At 45.7% G+C, this 17,777-nt stretch overlaps 1 protein-coding gene across 25 annotated transcripts in view; it reads right to left on the reverse strand.

The window, feature by feature from the left end:
* Slc7a7 (solute carrier family 7 member 7) overlaps window positions 1–17,777 on the reverse strand; it is a 54,887-nt gene that overhangs the window by 27,060 nt on the left and 10,050 nt on the right. For 12 of the 25 annotated variants that reach the window (XM_031361203.1, XM_031361201.1, XM_031361198.1 and 9 more), the window contains one exon: window positions 15,417–15,962. The exons of 1 other annotated variant lie outside the window; for it this stretch is intronic. In XM_031361203.1, the coding sequence (XP_031217063.1) occupies window positions 15,417–15,962 (546 nt within the window). 12 more of the 25 variants (XM_031361222.1, XM_031361206.1, XM_031361221.1 and 9 more) reach the window with 11 other exon arrangements.

The following is a 17,777-nucleotide window of genomic DNA, read 5'->3' on the forward strand; positions in this document are numbered from 1 at the left end:
GTGCAGCACCAGTTGAGATTCGAGAGAGTGAGCATTCAAAATTCAAGCACTCAGCATTGAGCACTCGAGATTCGAGCCTCTACCCTCTTGGCTCGCGCACCCGCAGCCCCCCAGGACTCCATGCAGCCCCCCGGGACTCCGGCCCGGCCCATGCAGCCCGAGCATGCTCAGAGCCCGGGGGTGCTGTGTCAGTCCAGAAAAGATGGCTGATGTTTTAAATCCAGTGTGTTTTAGATGGCCTTAAATGTACCTTGACTACTGAGCTGCTAGATTTTCATTTCTCTTTTACAACGATTGTAAAAGTCTCATGTCATTTTTTAAAAATACATTCAAATAGAACACTTCTTGTGTAGTGTCTATTTGTCAAAGCCGAATCCTGTGCACACCTGGCCAGAACCCATCGTCCCACAGAACAAGGGACCCCGGAAGAAACCCCAGTCCATGGCACAAACAGACAGACAGGTAGATAGGAGAAACTCTCTCGTTAAATACGAAAATTTAGCTTGAGTCCTCACTTAGGCCACTTGGAATCTCAGCAACTGACTTGTACGTGAGCTTATGAAACAGAAACTGAAGAAATGAGCCTGTGAATCGTGTCTCTGGAGTTACTAAAGACAAAACAAACTCCAGATACTGCCTGTGCAATGTCTCATGCATATGACTACTCAAGAGAAAGTCAAGCTGCAGGAAGAGTAAGGGCCTGCAACACAATGAGATATCAACTTCAAGCACCATAATAATCAATACCTTAACTTGAGTTCAATGTATGGTTTTCACGGCATCTTTCCTGTGTGTGTGTGTGTGTGTGTGTGTGTGTGTGTGTGTGTGTACAGTGTAACCCTTGGCTGGCCTAGAACTCAATGTGTAGACCAGGCTGGCTTAGAATTCACTATGTAAACCAGACTGGCCTTGAACTCAAAAAGAATTCACCTGCCTCTGTCTCCAGAGCACTGGAATTGAAAGCGTGTACCACCACACCACCCTGCTTGTTGTGTTGTTTGTTTTGTTTTGTTTTGTTTTGAGACAGGGTCTCACTACTTAATAGGTTAGGCTGACCTTGAACTCATGATAAATCCCTTTCACCTTCCAAATGTCATAATTAGAGACATGAGCCACAAGCTCAACTTTTTCACCAAATCTCTCAAATACATTATCTAAACTCATGGGCTCAAGTAATCCTCCTGCCTCTGCTTCTAGAGTAGCTACATCACAGCACCTAGATTCCCTGATTCCCAGGTCATCCTCACATTATACTGAAAGTAAAGGGTCACTGCTCCTTGCACCTAGAAGCACACAACTGTTGAGCTCAGCCTCAAACACAGGGGTGGAGCTTACCCTTCACTCAACCAAGGTTGTCTTAAAAGCATGCCTTTCGGGCTTTGGTCTGGCAGTCAATTTAGAACAACCCCAAAGTTAAGGTCAGGGTCAGATCCACACAGCAACAGGTCTGGGCAGCCATTCTGCTAAAGCCACAGGAAAAAACAAAACAAACCAAAACAACGACATCATCATCCCACATCCACCAAACACACTTAGACCCTGTCCCTGCACACAGGCAGGCTTTGGCTCCTTAGGGTTCGGCGGCTGTGCTCTTTGGTCCACACTGCCATGGAGGCATGGAAAACCAAAGAAATATTCTGAGAGGGGTCCAGCAAAATGCTCTCACTTGGTCTCAGCTTAACCCCTTGGGAGGGAAAGATGCTCAACAGTATGGAGTACACAATCAGAGTTGAGACCAGGGGAAACTCAGGAGATGACAACCAGGCCTCGGAGGAGACTGCACAGGGGCAGCCGACCTCCTCAGTTAATGGCAGCTCCCCAGCAGGGACTACAAGCTTAGAAGATGTGCACACAGGGCTTGGCTCGTGCCTCAGGTCCAGGACTCAAGCAGGAACCTCCCACTGAGAACTCCAAGGCAACAGATTCCCATAGTTTCATGCTAACCACTTGTCTCTTGCACCTGAGTGTTTTGAATCTAGTAGGTGCACAATAAACTATTTTGAGTCACATTCACACACACACACACACACACACACACACACACAAGCCCTGAACCCACATGCAAACCCCTTTTAGTTACAGGGGAAGTCCACAGATTCTCAGTAACTGTGGCTACTCTTCGTGCTTTCTGGTGCAAGTGTATGTATGTAGGTATTCAAGAGCTTGAGTACATTCCTATTCTCAAATTAGAGACAGCAAATCAGAGGAGAGTGGCAGGTGTAGGCAGGCATAATGCCAGAACCAAGGAATGACAGGCAGCTGTCATGGGTGGCACAAATAGACATCAGGAAAGAATAAAGCCCAGAGAACTAAAGTCAACAGCCCTCAGCCCCTAAAGAAGCAAATGTTCTTTGCTACCCAAGGGGCCTGAGGAGACCTCACAGTTACAGAAAAATCGAGATGTGTTTTAAGGCCAGCCTTTGCTATTTAACAAGACCCTGTCTTAAAAGGGAGGAAGGGCGATGGGAAAAGAAGAGGCTGTGCAATAATAACCCTGAGTCATCAGAAGAAATGTCAAATTACAAAGGCAAGCAAATGCACCACTAGTTTTAAAGAGATGTCAGCAAAAGTGGTTAAAATAATGGAAGCCTGTCGCTTACAGTGATGCAGTCACCTTAAAAATATCACTTAGAGAACGATCCCTCTCTACACAGCCACATCTGAGGAGCCCAAGACTAACAGATCCCAAAAGGAGGTTCGACAGTGAGTGACCTACTGGGTCACACAAAATTGCCACAAGAGAAATTATAGACCACTTCAGACGCTTCAGGGAAAAGGCCTCCCCAAGAGTGCCCTCTGCCCTTCCTGACTACAGCCTTACATGACAAACATCCCCCATGCAGAGATCAGCGTAGGCTACAAACAAGTAAATCACACCAAAAAAAAAAAAAAAATGGTCATCTGTTTACATAACTGTAAATCTCGGGGGAGATGGAGGATGCTGAGCAAAGACAGCAACACAGAAAGCAAAGGAGAAGAGGAAGTAAGGTTAGCGGAGTCAGGCCAGTGACCAAGGCACTGCTGTAAAACTCCTGCACTCCCTGACACTACTCCTCTGCACTTCACAGTCATCCCCGAGGTCATCACCCTCTGAAAAGGGGGCTGGAAAGAAGCGACTATGGGCTAGCTGCCTCTCAACACCGCTAACGTGGCTCTACTCATACAGAATTTAAGAAAAAGTGAAGATGGATCGAAATGTCTACCATTCTGGCCCATAGAAATACTTGTGCAAACTGCTTCCAAGCAACTTGCTTCACCAACAAAACTCACACGGACTAAGATGAAGAGATGAAAATATGTATCATGCAATAGAAACCAAAACTGAACTGAAGGAGTTGTACTTTTATCAATTAGAATACAATTCAATTAAAAAACTATTAAGTCTCTGGGTGTGATAGCACAAACTGTTAGTCCCAAGCATTCAGGAGGCAGAGGAAGGTGGATTTCTGTGAATTTGAGGCTAGCCTGATCTACACAGACAGTTCCAGGCTAGCCAGTACTACATAATGAAACCTATCTCAAAAACCAACCAAACAAAAACCCTACAAAATTGAGGCATGAGGGTTACGTGAACCCAAGATTTCAAGAACAGCCTAGGTAATATAAAAACTATAAGGGTCAAAGAAAGTCAAAGCCACAATGATAAAGAGATCAATCCAACAAGAAGAAATAACAGAAGCTAGAGAGATCACCCAGCAGATGAGACATTTACTGCCTTGCCAAGGACCTGGATTCTGTTTTCAGTACCCACCTGGTGGTTCACAACTACCTGTAACTCTGGTTCTGAGGGATCTAATGCCCTCTTCCGGCTTCCTCGGGCACTGCACACACATGACCCATACATACATGCAGGCAAAACACTCACACAAATTTAAAAATATATATATTTACATATGAAATTAATCTTGCCACATGGTAATGCCACACACTTTTAATCCCGGCACCTGAGAAGCAGAGGCAGGTGGATCTCTGAGTTCAAAGACAGCATAATCTACAGGGTAAATTTCTGGGGGATGGGGAGAGGTAAATAAATAAATGAATAAATAAATCTTTTTTTTGCTTTTGATTGTTTTGCTTTTGACACAAGGTCTCACTATACAGCCTTGGCTACCCTGGAACTTTCTATGAGACTGGTCTTGAACTCACAAAGATCTGTCTGCTTCTGCCTATAAGTGTTGAGATGAAAGGCATGGGTCACCACACCTAGCCTAATAAATAAATCTTGAAAAGAAAGAGGAAAAGGAGGAAGAGGAAGAGGAGGAGGAGGAATACCCAGGTCCCACACAACATTCAGTTAGCTAGGGAAGATAGCAAGGGTGGTGCTGGTGATCGGGGTCAAAAGCAATCACTTCTGGCAGTTTAACTCCCTCTTGCTATTCAGGGCCAAAAGTTGATGGCATCTGGCAATTAACTCCTGCTGAATGTAGCAGGAAAGAAAGGTAGTTGCTTGGGCTCTTCACTCTTTGAATCAGGCCTCTAACTGTCCAGGCAAGAGGCTCAGAGTTCCTTAACTCTTCATGAGCCATCGAGAAAAGAAAAGAAGAGAAAAGAAAAGAAAAGAAAAGAAACAAGAAGAGAAGAGAAGAGAAGAGGAGAAGAGGAGAAGAAAAGAGAAGAGAAGAAAAGAGAAGAAACAGAAGAAAGGGAAGTCAGGCACACACATAGACACTCACATATACTATATGAAGGAGAAAGGGGCTACACTGCCACTTTATTCTTGTCCTTGATTTGTTTTTTTGTTTTGTTTTGTTTTTTAAGATTTATTTATTTATTATTTGCAAGTATATTGTAGCTGTCTTCAGACACCCCAGAAGAGGGCATCAGATCTCATTACGGAGCCATCATATGGTTGCTGGGATTTGAACTCAGGGCCTTCAGAAGAGCAGTCAGTGCTCTTAAATGCTGAGCCATCTCTCCAGCCCTTGTCCTTGGTTTTTATGCCTTCTCAAGATAACTGATCACATGGTTTTCTAAGCACTTTTACATTCCATAAGTTCATACTAAATTAAGGCAATAGTTCATGTCATAGGTCAATAAGGAGTTACCACAGAATTGTTTACATATCTTTCCATTAAGACTAGTACCTAATTAAACTCTCATTTTGTATTTTATGGCTCCACAAGCTCATTATAAGTTTAAAGCAACAGTTTTTACATCACAAGTTAGCCGGGGTTTGTCAAAAGACTAATCATCTGCTTTGTGTCTTATTATTTTTGAAGTCTTGTATAAACTACTCCATTATTTATTTTCTGTCCTTGCACCTACAATAAATTGCTCATTCCCAGTTTATGACCTATAGTTACCAGATAGTAGCCTTGTTCCTAACCTAGAAAGAATGTTTTCTAGATTGTAAATTTGTTCCACACCTGTTTTTTTTCCCCCTCTAGTGCAATTAGTCCGTGACATATGAAGGTTTACAGAACTCTATTTGCAGCTTGTATTCTACAGGGGGTTTGAAACTACTTATATCAGTTTAGGAATTCTATAAAATCATTATCAGAAACTATGAAATCATCGGTTAGTCTATACAACATTACTACATGAGAGTACATCTTCATGTAGATCTGCAGGAAATTTGCCAGATACAATTGGATGTGCTGATGCCCAGGAATCATCGGGCTAAGTAATAGTGGCAGGAAAGGCACATCAGCAACAAGAAGCAATCCTAGGATGAAGTCTCTGAGGACCCTGCATCTCAGAGTGCACCCACTGCAGCCATGCAAAATAGTGGGCCATCTCCAGAAAACTTGCTTGCTTGCCATAGCCTTGCCTAGGTGGCTTCTGACAGAGGAGGAGGAGGAGGAAGAAATAGTTGTAAATTTCCATCAACTCTGACTTTTACAATCTTTCCACTCCTTCTTCCACAAAAATCCCCGAGCCTTAAGGAAGCAGGTATAATGCAGGCATCCCCGCTAGCAGCACTGAGAACTCCTCGGTCTCCTCTGCACTCTGACCAGTTGTGGGTCTCTGTGTTAATTTCCATTTCCTGCAAGAAGCAGCTTATCTGGTGAGGGTTCAAAGATGCATGTAGTGGTTCAATGAGAATCCTCTCCCAGGCTCGTGTATTTGAATACTTGGTCTCCAGTATGTTTGAGTATTTAGGATTAGGAGGTGTGGCCTTATTGGAGGAGGTGTGTCACCAGGAGCAGGCTTTGAGGTTTCAAAAGACTCATGCCATTTCAAGTTAGCTCTCTCTTCCTCTTGCTTTCGGATCAAGATGTGAGCTCTCAGCTGTTCCTTCCACAATGCCTTTCTCCTGCCATCATGGACTCTAACCCTGAAACCTTAGATCCAATTTTATAAGTTGCCCTTGGTTGTAGTGTTTTGTCAACACAATAGAAAAGAAACTGATACAATGTGTTAATCTACAGGACTAGCAGTAAGTCATTAGAAGTCAGTTTAATGCTATGTTTATTTAGCAGAGTAATAGTAACAGGGACTCCCCAGGGCCTATGACCTATCTAGCCACATGCCACATCCCTGATAACAGTGCCAGGAATGAGTTCCATTTCATGGGATATTGCCACGCACACTCGTCTACTCCAGTCACATTCAAAATATCGGGGATAAAATCCTGACTAAGGATAAGAGGCAATAAGGATCCAAAAGGAGTTCTGTGCCTCCTGGATATTCAGACAGTCGCTGGTATCTCCTAACTCAGATGTGTTCCAGATCAGTCTTTCCAATCGTCAACACGCCCTCATAATTAGGCATAAAGGTACCCCAAGAAATGATTCGTAAATGGCTAAGATTGGGCATTGTTTCCTGGCCAACACAATGTTACCAACCTATCCTAGTTTAATACCAAGCTGTCCATAGCTTGGAATTTCTCTCAAGGAATCTGCCTTGCCACAGCTAGCAACAGAGGTCAGGCACATTCCTTAGGAAAATAATAGTTTACAATAGCTAGAAATGTTTTATATACTAGGGAGTAATGAAGGGCTTCCCTCACTCAAGGACATTAGCTAGGAGTGTCAGGTCAGACCCTCCTAGTCATTGCCTCCAGCAGAATCAGAGAATTAGCCTAGGAATACCAAAATGCCTCAAGAGGCAGGGCTCCAATCCTCCTTACCCCTGACGACCAAACCCCACTGACCTTGATGTATGGTCACTTGTCTACGGGACCTCAGTCCGGGGCCTCTTGCCTTAACCCACCTGCCTACGTGACTCTTGTAATTTGCCCTGCTTGCTGTATGGTATTTAAACCTAAATCTCACCTTGCACAAATACATTCAGATCTAACACACCCTTGTATCGGCTCTGTCTGTCATTTCTTCGCCTACGCCTTGTCGACCTGACTAGGACCCTCGTTTCTCCCGCGGGTTGAGGGAGGCCCAGATCGGCCGGCCTGCGGCAGGATATGTCATTTGTTTGTTTGTTTTAATGTGGATGAGTGTTTTGCCTACATGTATGCCTGCGTGCCACACATGTGCCTGATGCCCATGTAGGTCAGGAGAAGGCATCAGATCCCCTGGAAATGGAGTTACAGATAGTTGTTTGTTGATCTCCTGTATGAGTGCTAGAAGTCAAGCCAAGGTTCACTGGAAGATCAGCTTGTGCTCGGAGCTGATGAGCCATCTCTCTAGCTCTATAAAATGAGCTCAAATCCAATCAGAGAATAATTGGTTATTCCTGTAACACTCATGTCACTATTGTACTTTGGGCATATCTTGCCAGGCAGATTGTTACTGTAGTCTCAGGGTTCACATATGGGGAGACTGACCATTATTTTTCTCCTCCAGTAATATGCACAGCACCGTCCAGCACTATGAAAGCTAGCCAAGAGATGAAGCTTCCAGGTCAGTACCACCCTGACACTCATGTCTGTGGTGTCTTCCGCATGGTGTCTTATCATTCTGAAGGTAGCCAGTGGCATTGGCAATAGCCTGTAATGTTTGGAAGTCTACTGTACCTCACTGACAACCCATTCCCGGCTCCAGGCTTTTTATTTATTAGCCTGTGGTGTCTAGCAAGGGCTAGACTAAACAAGAAAAAAAAAATCCCAAATAAATAAAATCAGAGACAAAAATGAAACATTACAAGTGAAATATGGAGGATCACTATGGAGGAATATATGACAAAAACTGGAAAACCTAGAAGAAATAGGTTTCTGAGCACATGTAATCTACCAATAGAATCATGAGAACATACAAAACCTAAGCAGACCACTGACAAATAAGGGGATTGGATCACAGATTAAAAATCTCTCAAGAAAAAACTCCTCTCCAGCAAAACGGACTCAGTAGGTAATGGCTGAGTTTGAGTCCTGTGACCCACATGGTGGAAAGGCAGAACACACTCACACAAGTTGTCCTCTAACTGAAACACACACACACACACAAACACACACATTCGTGCATGCATGCACAAACATTAAGTGACTTTCTTGCTGGGTGGTGGTGGCACACACCTTTAATCCCAGCATTTGGGAGGCAGGGGCAGGTGGATTTCTGAATTCGAGGCCAGCCTGGTCTACAGAGTGAGTTCCAGGACAGCCAGGACCACACAGAGAAACCCTGTCTCGAAAAACCCAAACAAAACAAAACAAAAAATCACTTTCTTTTTTTTTTTCTTTTTTTTTTTTTAGATTTATTCGTTTTTATTTGTACAAGTACACTGCAGCTGTCTTCAGACACACACTAGAAGAGTGCATCGTATCCCATTACAGACGGTTGTGAGCCACCATGTGGTTGCTGGGAATTGAACTCAGGACCTCTGGAAGAGCAGCCAGTGCTCTTAAGCACTGAGCCATCTCTCCAGCCCATAAAATCACTTTCCAATGTAAAGTATTTCTGAAGAGAAAGCAGGAAAACAGCCCACTAGTAGACAGCTGAGTCCTGCCAACCTGGAGACTGAACCCAGGACCTCTAACCCTGCTAAGCAAGGGCTCCACACGGAGCTGCCCCCCAGGCTAAGCAAGGGCTCCACACGGAGCTGCTCTCCAGCCGTCACCTGCTTTTGTAGCTGTTTTGTTTGAAGGAGGTTGCAGAGCCAGGGACTGAATCCAGCTCCTCACTGATACTAAATAAACAAACATTCAAGAACTGAGCCCCCTCACCCAGCTTATGTCATGGTGGTGCATGCCTGTAATCCCAGCATTCAAGAGGCTGAGGCAGGAGCAAAAATATTGCAAGTTCAAGGCCAGTTGCTGACTGCACAGCATGTGATGCTTAAAAAAAAAAGCCAGATGTGATGGCAAACACCTTTAATCCCAGCACTCCAGCGACAGAAGCAGGTTGACCTCTGTGTATTCAGGGCCAGCCTGGTCTACAGAGTGGGTTCCAGACCAGCAACAACATAGTGAGACCTTGTCTCAAAAAAAAGTAATCAGGCCGGGCGGTGGTGGCGCACGCCTTTAATCCCAGCACTTGGGAGGCAGAGGCAGGCGGATTTCTGAGTTCGAGGCCAGCCTGGTCTACAGAGTGAGTTCCAGGACAGCCAGGGCAACACAGAGAAACCCTGTCTCGAAAAACCAAAAAAAAAAAAAAAAAAAAAAAAAAAAAAAAAAAAAAAAAAAAAAAAAAAAAAGTAATCAAAATCTTAAAGACTATAGATAATATCAAAGGGGAATATATACAGATGCAAAAACGTCTTAATATATACAGTATATTGTCAGGCTGGGAATATGGCTTAGTGGTAGAGCATTTATTTAGCATGCACAAAGCCCTAGGTCCATTCTCCAGAAGCAAAAAAAAGATGAGAGTAGGAACAGGTGACTCTAGCACCTACATTTAAAAAACAAAACAAAACAACAAAAAAAAAAAACAGGGTGTGGGGCTGGAGAGATGGCTCAGCAATTTGAGAGTACTTGCTGTTCTTAAAGAGGACCCAGGTTCAGTTCCCAGCACCCACATGGTAGTTCACAGCTGCCTATAACTCCAGCTCCAGGAGATCTGACTCTGCCTTATGGACTAATTGAACACTGCACACATGTGGTGCACTTACAAACATGCAAACACTTATAAATACACAAGCACTTATATACATACAAATACTTATATATACACAAGCACTTATATACATACAAATACTTATATATACACAAGCACTTATATACATACAAATACTTATATATACACAAGCACTTATATACATGCAAGCAAAACACTCATATACATGAAAATAAATAATAAATGTAAAAAAACCTAGGGTATGATGCTAAGTGCTTGTAGTCCTCACAATAGGAACGCAGAGACAGAGTGACCTCTGGAGCTCACTGGCTGCCCAGCCTAACCTAATTAGTAAGCCCCAGTGCCCAGGAAGAGATTCTGTCTCATAAAACAGGGAGCTGAAGAGATGGTTCCTTCAGAGGCCCCAGATTACATTCCCAGTACCCACAGGGCTCACAACCATCTGTAACTCCAGTTCCAGAGTATCTGACACACTCTTCTGGCCTCTTCTGGTACCAGCCACACATACACACACACACACACACACACACACACACACACACACACACACGATACACATATGCATATGCAGGTAAGACAGCCATCCACATAAAATAAAAATAAGCAAGGCTTAAAAACAAAGCTGAATGAATAGCTCCTGAGGGGTGAAACCGAGAGAGAGGAGAGAGAGAGGAGGGGGGAGATGCAAACAGACATAGACACACGCACACACACACACACAGAGCACACTGTTTAGCCCAGCCAGGGATGCATAGTGAAAGAAAGTGGGCTAAAACTGAGATAGCAGCTTCCTCCCTGCTGGGTAACTTTCCTGGTGCCAGAGGTGGCACCCTGTCAGCTGTTAGGAAAGAAAAGGCCATCAGTGGTTTAACCCAGTTGTGAACCGCCAGACAAGGTGTCCCCTTTGGCACAATAGAAGATGTGACTGTTATATGGTTAACCAACCACCAGCTCTATAGGAGGGAATTCATGGCTATTACTATAAACCTTGTCTAAAGCCCATGGTTCAGGGGATCATAGATCCCTGGGGGAAACCTACTTGTGTTGCTAAATAGACATGGTATCAAACTGCCTTCTAAATATTAATATTTATAACCACATTAGTATTGTTCTCAGCCTTGGTCAGGGCAATAATGCAGAGACTCCCAGTTGGTCAATGTTCTATGGACAAGTAACTGTTGAGTGTTTAGCTCTAAATAGGGCATCTATATAACCTAGGCTCAAGGAACATCTCATAAGAGAGGATGAAAACAATGTAAACTGTGAAGGATGGGGAGAAGGACTGTGGAAGACAGGGAGTAGGACTGTGGAGGACAGGGAGGAGGACAGTGGAGGATGGGGAGGAGGACTGTGGAGGATGGGGAGGAGGACTGTGGAGGACGGGGAGGAGGACTGTGGAGGACGGGGAGGAGGACTGTGGAGGACGGGGAGGAGGACAGTGGAGGATGGGGAGGAGGACTGTGGAGGATGGGGAGGAGGACAGTGGAGGACGGGGAGGAGGACTGTGGAGGATGGGGAGGAGGACAGTGGAGGATGGGGAGGAGGACTGTGGAGGACGGGGAGGACAGTGGAGGATGGGGAGGAGGACAGTGGAGGATGGGGAGGAGGACTGTGGAGGACGGGGAGGAGGACAGTGGAGGATGGGGAGGAGGACTGTGGAGGATGGGGAGGAAGACTGTAAAACACCATCTCTGGACTCCACATGTCATTGCATTCATGAATCCTCTGCAGTTGTGGTTACCTGCACAGGAGCTGCACAAGGTGAAGCCAAGCAACCCTGAATCAAGGGATGGGGAGAGGCTCATGTCCCTGAGAGGCTGGAGAAGGAATTCTTTTTTTAAATGGTCCAACCACGGTTGCACTTCTCACACACCAGTAAATAACTCCCCACCAACACTCATATAAACAAGTCTTACTAAACTCAGCAGGGTGCAAAAAAGATGGGAAAGTGGGAAGGAGACAAGTTGAGAAAAAGAAGTGATTCATAAGAGTGGGGGAAGGGATAAGAGAGGGCAAAAAAAGTGAAAATGACCCAGATTCATTGTATACATGTATAAAATTATCAAAAATTAATATTTGTAAAGACACCTTTTCTCAGGCAGATGGTGAGACCCAACACCTGATTTGCCTTCTGACTCCATTCACAAACTGTGGCACAGGCACACCCACAATTAAAGATATGTATACAGGGGGGGTGACCGGGAGAGGGAGAGGGAGAGAAAGAGATGCACATATTACAGAGCTTGCACACTAGTTCACAAAGCAAATTAAGCAAATTGAGACCAGGCCCAACTACATAGTCAGACAGACCTCATCTTAGAAAAAAAAAAAAAGAAGAATCTTGAACTCCTGATCTTCCTATACCCCACACCATCACCAAGCACTGGAATCCAGGCATGCACCCCATGCCTGCTTGACTCTTACAGAGGACAGTGTGAGACCTGCTGGCCATAAGAAGGAGGCATGTGAAGAAATGGGAACACTGAAACATGGGAGAGGAAGTCAAGCTGTCCCTGTTGACACATGACACTGCGTTACAAACAGAAAAACTCAAGACTTCAGCCAAAAACTGTTAGAACTGACAAATTCAGTAAGGTTACAAAATATAAGACCAACTTTTTTTAAAAAATAGGTCTCTTAGACACCAATACTAAATGAAGTTGCTGGAAGACAAATCAAGACCCATTCTTATTCACAATAGCTGCCAAAAATAAGGTCCCTAGAATAAATGTGAACAAGGAAATTAATGATTTCTACAATGAGAATCACAAAACAACACTAACATAGGCACACCACACACACACACACACACACACAGAGGAGCCAATCATGGTGGCACATGCCTTTGATCCTTTGATCCCAGCACTTAGGAGACAGAGGCAATTTGATTTCTGTGCATTTGAGATCAGTCTGGTCAACACAGAGTTCCAAGACAGACAGGACTTTATAGGGAGACCTTGTCTCAAAAAATAAGAAGGGAGGAGGAGGAGGGGAAAGGGGAAGAAGAAGAAGAGGAGGAAAAGGAAGAGGAAGAGGAGGAGAAAGAGAGGGGGAAGAGAAAGAATAGATTGGAGAAGTGCTAAAACGTCTGTATTGCCCAAAACAACCTACAGAGCCGGTGGGTGCAGAATACACAATGACATCCTTCACAGAAGGGGAAAGAAGCAATCACAGCCTGATGGGAGATGGCTGCACAGCATGAGGACCTGAGTTCAAATCCTCAGAGCCCACACACAAATCTGGGCATAGTTACACTATTCGTGCCAGACACAGAAGCATCACTGGGCTTGCTGGCTACTAGCCTCGATCCAGGTTCAGAAAGTCACCTTGTCCCAGTGTGGAGTAAGTTAAACAGCAAGAAAGCAAAACATGCCTTGAGGTGGTGGCACACTTGGGAGGCAGAGGCAAGTGGATTTCTGAGTTAGAGGCCAGCCTGGTCTACAGAGTGAGTTCCAGGACAGCCAGAGCTACAGAGAAACCCTGTCTCGAAAAACAGCCTGGTCTACACAGCAAGTTCTGGGCCAGCCAGAGCAACACAGTAAGACCCTGTGTTAATTTTTTTAAGGTAATAATAGAACAGTGGTGAAAAAAAGAAGAGGGAGGAGGAGGGCTCCCAAAACCTGGGAGGGGCAAGGAAGGCAGGGTGGAGCCTATGTGTGAGGAAGAGGGTTCCCAGAACCTGGGAGAGGAGTGGAAAGCAGGGGTAGGGCGTGGAGGGGGCATAGGAAGACTGATAGACCAAGGGAGCAACCAAGGGAAAGGACAAATCACTTTGAAGATTATATAGCACAGTCAGACTATGGTTGGCCACAGTTTATTGAGGACTTTGAACATTGCTAACACAAAGAAATGACAGCACGCATATAAGATGACAGGTATGCCCATCACCCAGCGGATGATGACTCACGCTGTGCATATGGATGGATTAAAATGCCACATTGGGGCTGGAGAGATGGTTCAGCCATTAAAGGCAAGACTCACAACCAAAAATATAAAGTGCCACACTGTATCCCATAAGACATACAGCTACTATGTATCAATAAATACATAATTAAAATCACTCATGAGGGCTGGAGAGATGGCTCAGTGGTTAAGGACACTAGGTGCTCTTCCAGAGGTCCTGAGTTCAGTTCCCAGCAACCACATGGTGGCTCACAACCATCTGTAATGGGATCCGATGCCCTCTTCTGGAGTGTCTGAAGACAGCTAAAAGTGTACTCATATGCATAAAAAGAATAAATAAATCTTTAAAAAAAAAAATCACTCATGAACTCATGATTGTAAGCGGCACATGCTTATAATCCTAGTACTTCAGAGGCTGAGCCACGAAGATGCCAAGGCCAAGATCAGACTGGGTACCGGTGAGTTCCAGGGCAGTCTGTGCTATACAGCAAGACCCCGGCTCAAAAAAAAAAAAAAAAAAAAAAAAAAGGAGGAGGAGAAACCAAAACGCCTGAAAGTGCATAAAGGATAAGTACCACAGTGCACCATTGACCCAGGATCATCTCTAAATCTAAGCAGCCGGAACTAGTGTACAAGGCCATAGACAGGCCTGCAGCTAGGTAGTCTGATAACTGCTAGGAGTTACAGCAATATAGGTACAATGGCATCACCCTGCTTCATTAAAAAAAAAAAAAAAAAAAAAAAAAAAAAAAAACTATCCTTGAAGGAGAAGAATTACGAAGAGCATGCCAACTGCAATAGGTAACCAGTATTAGGGAACATGGGGTAAGCTGCTTTCTTCCTTTTGCACAGGGTGGAGGGACTCAAGATAACTCTTCTTTGTGTAGCCCTGGCTGTACAGGAACTTGCTCTGTAGACCAGGTTGGCCTTAAATTCAAAGAAATCCACAGGCCTCTGCCTCCTGAGTACTGGGCCTTAAAGCATGCACCACCGCCACCTGGCTCTACCTTTATTTTTTAACACTATATTAAATTAATCGTTTGTTTGTTTGTGACATGATTTCACTGTGTAGACCAGGCTGGCCCTAGAAACCCATCTAGTTGCCTCCTGGAATTAAAGGTGTGCTCCATCACATCCAACCTGTTTGCTTTTTGAGACAGGACCTCTTCTATGCAAGGCTGGCCTCAAACTTGCTAGGAAAGAAATGACCTTAAACTGCTGGCCCTCAAGATACCTCCATCTCTCAGAGGCTGGAGTTACAGGTACACACAGTTCATGTAGTGCTGAGGAATCAAAGGATGTCCTCATGCCTGCTAGGCAAGCACTTTAACTGGCTACCTACCTCACTTAAAGGAGGTGAACTGAATTTTCACACAAAACTTTTTAGAAGTAGCACTGGCCATTGAACCCGGAGCTTCCAACTGAGGTCTTACTAAGCTATACTCCCGCAGTGTGCATTAATTTTTACAATTAAAAAAGCTGTCTTAGGCATTCATTTCACAACTCCTCCTCCTCGGCTGGACTCACACACACACACCCCAACCCCCCATCCCCACTCCTGCCCAGTCCTCCACAACACCATCCTGCCCCATCTCGACTTACAGATGCAGGCAGCGGCCAGCAGGCGGCCGGCAGCATAGGGTGCACCACAGCTTGGGAAGAGGGGCTGCACCATGTAGTTGGCAAAGGTGATGGCAATGACGGCCTGGCTGGTGGGTTCAATGATGAGCAGAGAAGTCCAGAGGCGGATGAAGGCAAGAAATCCCCCGAAGGCCTCCAGGATATAAGCATAGCTGGCCCCAGATTTCTTAATGGTGGTACCCAGTTCAGCATAACAAAGGGCCCCAAAGACGGAGAAAATGCCCCCGACAGCCCAGATGACCAGTGAGAGGCCAAAAGAGGCACTGTACATGAGTACACCCTTGGGAGAGACAAAGATGCCGGAGCCGATCATGTTCCCCACTATCAGGCACACTCCATTAAGCAGCGAGATCTCCTTCTTCAGTTTCACCTGCTCAGCCACTGGGCTGGCCCCATCCCCCAGAGCAGAGCCATCATCAGCCTCATGCTGAGCGGCCACTTCATACTTGGTGCTGTTGACCATGGCGTGGAGAAGGAAAGCCTTCAGCAGCTTGCTTGCATTGCCTTCTGAGGAAGAAAGAAGGCTGTGTTGGTAACTGTGCAGAATCTCTCCCTCCTACTCCACAGGGCCCAGGACGGACAGCACCCATCAACCCAGACACCTTCCTCACTTCTGTCTCCCCCAAGGCTTATCAAAATGACTCCAACTTGACTTTTCCCCCCAGAAAAGCACCAGCCTCTTTCATCCTTAGGATGTAGCATACCTTATTTATCAGACAACTAAAACCTCAACCTATTGTGACACAGGACAGGCATGAGGCAAGTTGGTAAAACTTTTACCTTTCTTCCCACCACCCCCAGGCCAACCCTACCCACCTCCCCGCAAAAGTGTCTCTTCCCCTCTGATTTCAGTTTCAAATGTCCCTACGCTGAGATGCCTGCATGAGGAACCCACCCTGAAACCAACTGACTTGCTAGATCCTCTTTTTGCTGATTCGCTGCTCTTTCCCCTAAGGAGTCTGTGTGCTGCGCCGAAGCTTTTAAAGTGCTCCTGCTACGGATGCACAGCTACCTCCCCACTCGGGAATATCCATTAACAAATGGTCAGCTGGCATCTTAGATGTTGGCAAAGCCCAAGTAGCCCCACCCATGAGAGAGAGAGAGAGAGAGAGAGAGAGAGAGAGAGAGAGAGAGAGAGAGAGGCGATTGATTTTCTCTGTACTGCTTTTCCTTTTCCAGATACCTGTCCCAGCCTCTAGCATCCCAGGCCTCCTGCCGCCAAGTCTCTCACATCCACACCAGTCAAAAAGTAGGAATGATCTTTCAGAAGGTTGGCCCAAATATACAGCAGAACCCAGAGATGACTGGAGGCAGTGTGGTGGTGGCTGCCCACCCACCATAGAACTGCTGGAGACATACCAGAGCAAACCAAGGAAAGGAAAGAGCTAAAGCCAGGCAGCAGATGCCCTGAAATACAGAGCTAGAGACAGCTGCACAGCTGCACAAAATAGGAAAGCAGTCAGACAAATGGCGAAACACTGCAGCAAGAGGCTCTGGAGCTTGAGGAAGTGACCGGACAGACAGAGAACAGCAGAGGGTTTAGCAAGGGGAGAGGGTGGGGCACACTCACTCCCTGACTCTGGATATAAGGAGGTTCCCACAGCAATGGCCAGCCGCAGTCTCTGAGACAAAGAGGCACACACACCCTCCAAGAACAGAGGTCTAACAGCTCCTCCTTCCTCCAGCAGTAAAAGGGAAACCCAGACAAATGCCTACCGGATTTAAGTCAGGTCAAGAAGGGAGGAGGAGGTGAGGGAGCTAGAAAAGGAAGGGGTGAGGAAAAGGGAGAGGAGCGTTAAGCAACCCTCTGGGTCCAAGGTTCACGGGCCTTTCACATCTGGGAAAGGGGCAGCTAGGAGCTCTTGGCTCAGCACTTTCCATGATAAGAAGGTGCTCGATCAGGAGTCTCCTTTGTCAGTCTGCCTCAGGAGGCCCAGAGGAAGGGACAGCTAACTGGGTGTGCTCCCTGAAACCCTGGAGAATCTAATAAGTTACCAAGGACAGAGCACTAGTGACGCAGACCTCTTCCCACGTGTTCTCCTCGGCCCACCCAAACCTCACTTCTCTCTCACCCAAAACAAGAAAGACAGGAAGGTTATAGAATGGGACACATTGTTCACAGGCTGAGATTGGAGGAAGTACAAAAGCAGTTCAGACGCCCTTGTGTGGCGCTCTGAGAGCTCTGTACACTTCCCCATGCAGAGAGAGGGGTGGCTGCCTCTGAACTCAGGCATCACTGTAATAAAAAATTTAAAAGCCAGGCGTGGTGGCGCACGCCTTTAATCCCAGCACTTGGGAGGCAGAGGCAGGCAGATTTCTGAG

The sequence above is a fragment of the Mastomys coucha genome, unplaced genomic scaffold, assembly GCF_008632895.1.
Source record: "Mastomys coucha isolate ucsf_1 unplaced genomic scaffold, UCSF_Mcou_1 pScaffold9, whole genome shotgun sequence".
NCBI classification, from domain to species: Eukaryota; Metazoa; Chordata; class Mammalia; order Rodentia; family Muridae; genus Mastomys; species Mastomys coucha.